This window comes from Phodopus roborovskii, unplaced genomic scaffold, assembly GCF_943737965.1.
Source record: "Phodopus roborovskii unplaced genomic scaffold, PHOROB, whole genome shotgun sequence".
Classification (NCBI taxonomy): Eukaryota; Metazoa; Chordata; class Mammalia; order Rodentia; family Cricetidae; genus Phodopus; species Phodopus roborovskii.
Window position 1 is genome coordinate 75,391 of NW_026126301.1, and position 9,241 is coordinate 84,631.

The following is a 9,241-nucleotide window of genomic DNA, read 5'->3' on the forward strand; positions in this document are numbered from 1 at the left end:
TTACTCATCCATTCAGTCATTAACTCAATAATTCATTGTACAATCATTCATTCATTGAATCACTTCCTGTGTGTGCTGGAGGCGGGACTTGCGGTCCCTGAGGCTAAGGCTCTGACATAGACAGGAGCAGGCAGGATTTCCTGTTTCCTTTTACCTACACTGTAGCCCATGACCATCTTGAACCCCGCCGTCTTTTTTGCGCACCCAGGGGCAGGAAATAAGTCCCATCATCTCGGAGGAACCGGAATTGGTTGTCTCAAGCCGGAAGTGGACAATTTCTGGTCCCTCCCAGAACGGAAGTGAACCCCCAGACCGGAAATGTGCGATCCTTTCAACATGGAGCTGGTTCCACTCACCAGGCTTCTGCAGGGGAAGAGGGTGGTGCTGGGGAGCAGCTCCCCCAGGAGGCGGGACATCCTGTCCTCCATGGTGACTTCCAGGGGCAGGGCCTGCTCTGGGATTGTCAGCTGTGACTTCCAGGGGTGGGGCCTGCTGTGACTGACAGGAGGTCGTACCCTCCCACTTCCAGGAGTCCCTGGAGAAGGCGAGATTTCCAGCTACGCCCGAATATGCCCGGGAGACAGCAAAGCTGAAGGCTCTGGAGGTGGCGTCGCGGCTGAGGCTGCACAGGGTGAGGACGGCCCCATCCCTTCTGGTCAGGTGGTAGGCCACACCCCTTCCTTTCGAGGCCCCGCCCACAAGCCTAATCCCCCCCCCCGCCCTCTGCTCTGCAGGACCTGCACCCTCCTGATGTCATTATTGGAGCTGACACCATTGTGGTGAGTGAGGCCCTGCTCCTTCCGGCCCTGCCCATCCTGCCCCTCACTGATCCGGCCCCTTGGCATCTGGCTTCGCCCACTGCAGGCCTTGGATGGCTTCATCCTGGAGAAGCCAAAGGACAAGGATGATGCCTACAGGATGCTGCGCAGGTGGGCGGGGCCTGAAGGGGCGGGGCAGACACACCCACGGCAGAGTGGGCGGGGCCTCTGCATGGAGCTCCAGCCTCTGCCCACCCCAGCCCTGCCCCTTGCCAACCACGCCCTGTCCCGCCTTCCCTGGCCCCGCCCAGGCTGAGTGGCCAGCAGCACAGTGTCATCACCGGTGTGGCCATCTTGAGGCCACTGTGGCAGAGGCAGCTTCAGGAGCTGAGTTCCACATGCCCAGAGGCCCCAGAGGTGGAAGGGGACCCAGAAGCAGAAGTGGAATTGTCACTGTTCCATGAAGAGACCCGTGTGACATTCTCGCGGCTATCGGAGCCACGGCTCTGCGAATACGTGGAGAGCGGGGAGCCTCTGTGAGTGGGTGCGGGGTGGGGTGGGTGGGGCCAGGAAACCTGGAAGTGAGGCCTGAAAAGGAAGAGCTGTCCCCGGCGGGCGTGGGTGTGGCTGAGCATGGCACCTGGTGTGACCTCGTCCTTGCCTTGCACCCAGGGACAAGGCTTGCACCTACGGGCTTCAGGCACGAGGCGGTGCCCTAGCAGAGCGCGTGGAAGGGGATTTCTTCAATGCCGTGGGGTTTCCACTCAACCGCTGCATGCATGAGCTGGCTGCCATCTTCCCGGATGTGGGACCACACGTCCCTGTCAGCCAGCATCCGGCCACACCCCAATAATGAGGATTGTAGATGGAGAATGAGTATGTGAGTATTGCGGTAAATAAGGATCAGGATAAACAAATAGGCCGAATAGATGTTTAATCAGGGAGAAATAACTTACAACCTAGACAGATGAACACCAGGAAATTCAACCCGATCCTCTCCTGTCTGAGTCACGCCAGAAAGAGAGAGCACCTTCCTGGCCCCCTCCGACCTCCTTCCTCAGGTCCTCTCCGCCCATCGCTCCACCCCCCAATGGGCGTAGTCAGTGCTACAGAAGGACTACCTCACTACAATTCCCCTTTTAGTCTAAAGAAAAGGTTTAGGCTTAATACAAAACTATATACAAAACAGTGAATAACAAGTGTGCTCTAAGAAAAGGAAAATCGAGAACAAAATGACCTACATATCTAGTCCTAGGGTGAGGGCATAATGGAGTTTACAATAGAGTTGTCCTAAGCTGGAAAACGAAAGTCTAGTACCTAATATATCTAACTAGGAAGAGAGAATAATAGTTGTGATAGTTTAATCTTCAACCTCATCAAGACCTGAGAAGGAAATTAACAATACTAGAGTAGACAGGAAATGCGGATGGACAACTTCCAAAAGGTGCAGCAAGGACAGAAACAGCAAGCCATCTGAACAGTCACCCTAGGTCTCACAGCGACGTTGGTACACCCAGATTTGGCTAAGGCCAAGAGAACTTGACAGACCACAACAACAGCAGGGAAATAGAATGGCTGTCTTATCCTGACTTGGCAAGGTCAAGCAGTCTTCTATAATTGTCTCCTGCAAGCACATAGGACTGCATGTCCAAATCAGTGGTCAAGATGGGGGCAATTCTATGCCCAACAGGCCATTAGCTGAGGCGAGATTGAACTCCAGCAGGAGCAACAACAGTGTCCAACATATTTTCAGGAAAGTGCACGGTGCTGTCAAGAGCAACAGTGTCTCATGTCAATGGAGTACTAATATTAAAACATTTAAATGCCATGTTCTGCATGTCTATGAAGTGATTGAAGATTAAGCATCTATATCTGACTAATCTCATAGGTACAGGAAATGTGAGTGAAGATAATCTGTAATACTCGGGAACTTAGCTAAAAAGACTCATTAAAACTTTCCTGAGTAAAGCAGGAACAAATACTTAAACAATATAACTATTTACATATACCTACATGTAAATCCCTAAAATAGAGGTAGAGTATAAGTGTCAAGACAAGAGGTAGAACTATAATGGGCAGCAAGATAAATATCCCAAATTGTATCAATATACAAAATGTCTTGAATACAGGAAAAGTATACATACATAGAATATGGTAAAAAATAATGTGCATAAAATATTATAAGTGGAAACATTTAACACAATATAACAAAATATAAACTTAATTTTACATAGCTTACCACATAGGAATACATAACAATGTAAGCTGTAAAATACTATCTCATTCATACTCAAATTCTCAAGGAAATAGGCTAATCTACTTATATCCCATCTAAACCATACCTTTACCCACCATTCCCTATTCCTGTCTAAAAGATAAACCTGAGTGTAAGCATCACCCAATCCCAAATAACTAAAACCAACCCAAAGACGATGACTATTATCCCAAAATTCCAAGGGTAGGGAAAGGGGGCATAGTCATATTAAGATTACTTCCTGCTGAAATGGGATGATGGGGGGTGGAGAGGGGGCCAGGAAGGCGCTCTCTCTTTCTGGCGTGACTCGGACAGGAGAGGATCGGGTTGAATTTCCTGGTGTTCATCTGTTTAGGTTGTAAGTTATTTCTCCCTGATTAAACATCTATTCGGCCTATTTGTTTATCCTGATCCTTATTTACAGCAATATGTGAGTGACTGTCCGGGGCGGGTATTCTGGTGAGAGAGTGACTGAAGGGGCGGGGCTTCTGGTGAGTTTGTGAAGCAGTGACCCATTTCCCATGATGCCCTTGGTGCATTGTGTTTGATTGACAGAGCAAGCTTCCCTCAAGTGCATCACTTCCCAGTGCTAGGACACAGGACATGGGGTGAGGTGTGTGGAGGCAGGGTTAGGGGACAGGCCCACCGAGGGGAGTACACCTAAACCCACCCCTGTGGCCCCGCCCCTCCTGATGTCCCGCCCTCACCATCTCCATGGGCCCTGCCCTTGCCACCACTGGGTCCTGCATGAGCATCTTCACCATCAGATGCCTGTGATGGACATTTGACATCAGGAGCAGGGTCAGAGGAGGCCCCACCACCTGCCTGCACTCTGATTTGCATATTCAAGAGCTGCCTGGAGACTCAGAAGACATCAAGTACAGAAACTGCTGGGGTTAATTTGCATGGCCACACCTCCAAATGACCTAACCTGTATGTATTTGCAGGTCAAAGTCCCAAACAGATGGGAATACTTGCATTCATTTGCATAGCAAAAGCATGCAAAGCAGCACAAATTTGCATATTAAAGTATATTTCCGAAACTGCGGTTTACTCATTTACATACTGAAATGTGAAGCCCCAATCAGACTGCCAGATTTTCAGGCTCTGTGCTTATTTGCATAATCAAAATTACTAGTGCATCCTTTACATAACAGTTTAGTAGCCTCATTTGCATATTTAAATGAGTGGCAGGGTTTTATTGCTCAGCATCAGGCCCCACCTCTTCAGGACTACCTTGGCTCACCTATCCCCTACCCCGAGGTCACAGTGTCCAAGGTCACAATCAGTGACCCTCTCCAGGCCCTGCCCTCAACCACACCAGGCCCTTCCCCACTTTCTCTCCTAGGGTCCCCGAGGGCAGGGCCGGGGTCTGGGTATTACCTATGGTGCAGACAGGACTTGGTCCGGGCAATGACATCACAGGAAATTGTGACCGTGAGCAGGAAGTGCCCTCCTTCCCTACCTTCACCATCTCCACCCTCAGCTGGGCATGGCAGGAATCTCCTACCAAACTCTTAGGTTACCAAGCAGCAATGCTAGGACCCAGAGGGCGGTGGCCATGGTGAGCAGGTTAAAAGAGTAAAAACCCTGAGGATGATGAGTGTGGCCCCTGTGACATCACAGAACTCACCCCTCCAGGCCCTTGTGATGTCAGTCACCGCAGGCCCTGCCCCTCCAGCTGTCAATCACTACAGACCCCACCTCCTGCCTCTGGGCCATGAGGTCTGCTGAGGGTGTGATCTACAGGCTGACTGGGCGGGGCCATGTCAGCTATCTTCATAAAGGTAGAGGGGCAGGCTGCAAGCCGAGGGCGGGACTTCCTGGCAAGGGAAACCTGGCAGTAGAGACTCAGGTCAATCATCAAGGGTGGGGCATGACTACTTCTGCTCCCAGATCGCAGCCAAGGATGACCTGAGCCAAGGCCATCAGGAACTTTTGTAACTGCTGTGGCTGGGACTGCATTTCCCAGCATCCTATGCGGCTGCTTACTGCTTCCCTGCCCAGAGACTTCTGGGTCTGGATGTTCATGTCCAGGACTGCATTTCCTAGCATCCTGTGCGGTCGATTCCTGCCTTTATGCCCAGGGACTTCCGGTTTTCATCTGTACCAGCCAGGGACTGTAGTTCCCAACATGCTCTGCGGTGGCTTTCTGTTTTTCAGCAAAGAAACATCCAGTTTGTAGTTTTTGGAGGCCCAGGACTCCATTTCCCAGCATCCTCTGTGGCCACTTCCTGCTTCCCTGCCCAGGGACTTCTTATTTTCATCTTTGGCAGCCAAGGACTATATTTCCCAGCATGATTTGTGTCCGCGTTTCTATGAATGGACTTCCGGTTAAAAACTTTGGGGTCCAGAACTGCACTTCCCAGCATGCTGTGTGGCTGCTTCTTTCTTTTCTCCCCTTGACATTCTCTTCTGGACTTCAAGGACCCTAACTACAGTTCCCGGCATGTGCTGGGCTTGTTTCGATCTTTTCAGTTCCTAAACTTCTTCTGGTCTCTGACGTTCCAGGACAACATTTCTCATCTTCCTGTGGTGCCGCGTCCTGTTTTTTTCAGTCCTGAAATTCCACCATTTAAAGGCACATAATAATTTAGAAATATTTGAGACTTAGAACAGTTGAATTTAAGTTGTATGAAGTTAGCTTACATTTACATAAAGTTAAGTTGAAATCGAATGTACAGATATATTATTCAGGACTGGGTAAATTGAGAAGGACAAGAGTGTGAAGCTATGTATAACATAGTCAGAGAAAAAAGATATTACAAAGAATAAAAGGCAAACGGTAAATGACTTACAGGTTCTGTTGGTGGCAGAAGCTGGCTAGACTCTTTCTGCCTAGATGGCTGATGTAGCAGAAAGAAGAACCATGGTGGGTAAAGCTAGGCCACATGGTCAAGATGGTGGCTGCCATAAACATATTCCCAACAGCTGAAAGAAATCCTAAAGTTTTGAGATGTAATTTTGTCTTGAGCAGATGCTGCCTCAGCCCAGCCCACCAGGCTGAGACAGGTTGCAGCTGGGGCAGGCAGGAGAATTTGAGCGTGCCGGGAAGAGAACCGAAACAAGTTTAGGGAAAGAGATTGTTTAGCAGAGATATTAAAAAAAAACGCCTTCCATCTATCTGTTCCCTGGCAGTAATTTGAAAGATCCCATAAAATATCGGGATCTAGAGAGCCGTTATGTGGCCAATTTGAATTATTTTCTAGGGCATATCTAGGCTACTTTTCAGTACAAAGGTAAATAAGTCTGGGTGACTTTACAAGGGGCATTAAGTGAAAGGGTTTTAAATTTTCTATCAGGCATCCCAGTGGAGTGGTGGGGGATATTTCCTTGGTCGGTTTATTCCCCATGGGTGGAGTGAAAGTGACCATGCAGTCTTGGAACTCATCAGCCCAAGAGTGTGGCCACAAGAGTGTGTCGCGAGAATGGCAGAGCGTTATTCAAAGCTCGTTAGCCCGAAAACGTTGCCAGGACCAACAGAGGCCGGAAATACTCAGCAGTCTGAGAGCAGAGCCAATATACCACACTGGGCAGTATGTCTTCCACCCATGGAATGTACCTGACCTTAAGGAATTGGGTTAAAATGTAAAAGGGTACCTTACCTAATTGAAGCCTGTGTGGGATGGTATTTCCAGTGAACGGGGGGGGGGGGGAATGGTGGTGGAACGCTGGTATCTGAAACAAGATCCTGAGTGTCTCTGGCTGGCCGCCCACCAGCAGACAGCTGTCAGTGACCCTCAAGTAGAGCCTGCCTGGGTTTCGGCACCAATGTTGTTCTTTTGCTGTGCAGCTAATGCCTAAGAAACACAAACTCGAGACTCAGCGCCCACCGCGAGTTTGTTGAGAAAAGGGAGAGAAAGAGGGGGTAGCTGGTGGCCAACTGAAAGCAGAAGAGGGGGGGGTGTGGGGCACTTGCTTTAAAAGGGGAGGCTTGCACATGTGTAACTGAGTCCTCTGGCAGCCAGGTAAACCTTGAGCCGTCAGGTAAAGCTGATGTACTGATGACATGGCCATGAGGGTCCCGCCCATCATCAGGGTGTTGGGGGTCAAATGGCTGCTAGTTCCTAACAATCAGATTGCTAAGCGGAGTCACTAGCTACACATGTAGTTAAGTGTAAGCCACAAGTTAGCCACAAACTAACCCACTAGTTAGCCACACATACTAGCTCACAAGTACCCACACACACCATGCCTCTTGTTAGCCACATACTTAACTTACTATTTAGCTGCACACATGAAGTCACTAGTTAGAAAAACACCTAAATCAATAGTCAGCCCCATACCTATGTCACTAGTTAGCCACAAAACTAAGCCACAAGTCCATCACACAAATAAAGCAGTACTTAGCCACACACACTAAGACAGTAGTTAATCACACACCTAAGTTACTATTTAGCTACATGCATAAGCAGTAATTAACCACATTGGCTAAGTCACTAGTTAGCCACAGTCACTATGTCTCTAGTTAGTTACACACAATATATCAATACTTACCAACCCATACTAAGTCACTAGTCAGCCACACATCTAATTTACTAGCTAGTCACAAACATCAAGAAAATAGTCAGCCACACACACACTGAGATAGTAGTTAGCCATGCACCTATGTATTTCTATGTATTTAGTCAACTACACACCTAAGTCTCTAGTTAGCTACCAACACTAGGTCACTTGTTATCCACACACATTAAATCAGTAGTTAGACACACACACTATGTCACTAGTTAGACACATACTAAGTCTGTCTAAAAGAAAAACAGCTCACACTAAGGTGGTCCCAGGACATGGGAATCAGGCCTTTAATCCCAGCAGCAGGGATTTGGAGATAGGAGTGACATGGCTGGACAGAGAGAGGAAGATAAGGTAGAGGAGCAAGAAGAGCATGCCGAGAGATGATTTTGTTTGAGAAGTTAGTCTGAGGGATCGAAGCGATAGCAGTCAATCTGAGTAGGCAGTGTGAGGACAGGAACACATCGCTTGTCTGAGAATAGTTAGAGATAACAACTCTAGTAGCCAGATGCTCTGAATCTGTGATCCTTCAGTTTTCACCTTCCCCTCCCTGTTAGATTACTGTGAGTTTTAATTATTAAGATATATTAGAACTTGTGCTGGAAGTGATGTTCTCTCTGTGGAGGTGTGATATTTCAAAGTCAATAGAGGTAAAAATTTTCAATTATTAAAGTATGTTAACTTTATTTTTGAAAATTACATTGGTATATTTTTAATGTTTTTAATTTGTAAATTTTTTTATTATACTTATCAAACCAGTTCCCTCCAACTTACTCCCACCCTCCTTCCCGTCCCAACTTCCTAGGCCCCCAGCCACTCTCTCCTCCCATCCAACCAACACTATACATGTAGGTGGATGCCTTCCAGGAGGGGTCATCTAAATCCTTCAAGTCATTTTAAGTAGACACTAAAATGTCTCTCCTGTCTCAAGGTTAATGGAGTATCCCTCCATGGGGATTTTCCCCCAATGTCCTTTTTGCAACAGAGATACTTCCTGGTCCCTCTCTCTGAAGACCCTTAGACTGCACAGGCCTTTTAGCTGAGACCCATGTTCAGGGGTCTGTGTCAGTCCCATGTTTGATTCCCAGCTATAAGTCTGGAGCCCCATTAGCTCCTCCTTGTTCAAATCAGCTGTGTCTTTGGGTTTCTGCAATGTGGTTTTGTCCTCCCTCTCGGCATATGGATTCAGTTTTGCTCAGTGTTTAGTTGTTCAAGGTTGCTTCTGTTTCCATCAGCTACTAGATGTGGTCTCCATGATGGTGCATAGGTTAGTCATTGATCTCATTGCCAGCAAAGGGAATTTATGGTGCCTTTACACTGTTGCTCAAATTGTTAGTTGGGGTCATTCTTGTAGGGCTCTGTACATTTCTCTAGGTTCTGTTTCCTCTTCTAACCTATAATGGCTCCCTCTTTTATAGTCTCTTTCTCTCTTTTCTCTCCTCTGTTCTCCTCTCCTCTCTTCTCTTCTCTTCTCAAGTCTATTCCTCCCCTGACCAAATGTTCCTAGACCCACAATCTTTCCTCTCCTCCCATTTTCCTTGTGCTAGGTCCCTCTTCACTCACTACCTGCAAATACCCACCTATATGCTCTGAGGACCTTGTCCCTTCCTGCTTCTGCGAGTGTCCTTATGTAAAACTGTTAGACTCGTCCTTCTATCCTACTTTCTCTGGCAGTTTGATTTGTAGGCTGGTGAACCTTTGCAATATGTCTAAAATC

The 9,241-nt window shown here is 47.8% G+C and overlaps 1 protein-coding gene across 1 annotated transcript; it reads left to right on the top strand.

Annotated features, from left to right (window-relative positions):
• Positions 1 to 318: 318 nt before the first annotated feature.
• On the top strand, positions 319 to 1,298 carry LOC127218682 (probable bifunctional dTTP/UTP pyrophosphatase/methyltransferase protein). Its single transcript, XM_051179699.1, has 4 exons — positions 319 to 429; positions 530 to 631; positions 865 to 929; positions 1,070 to 1,298. The coding sequence occupies exons 1-4, from the start codon at positions 319 to 321 to the stop codon at positions 1,296 to 1,298; spliced, it is 507 nt and encodes a 168-aa protein (XP_051035656.1).
• Positions 1,299 to 9,241: the final 7,943 nt, after the last annotated feature.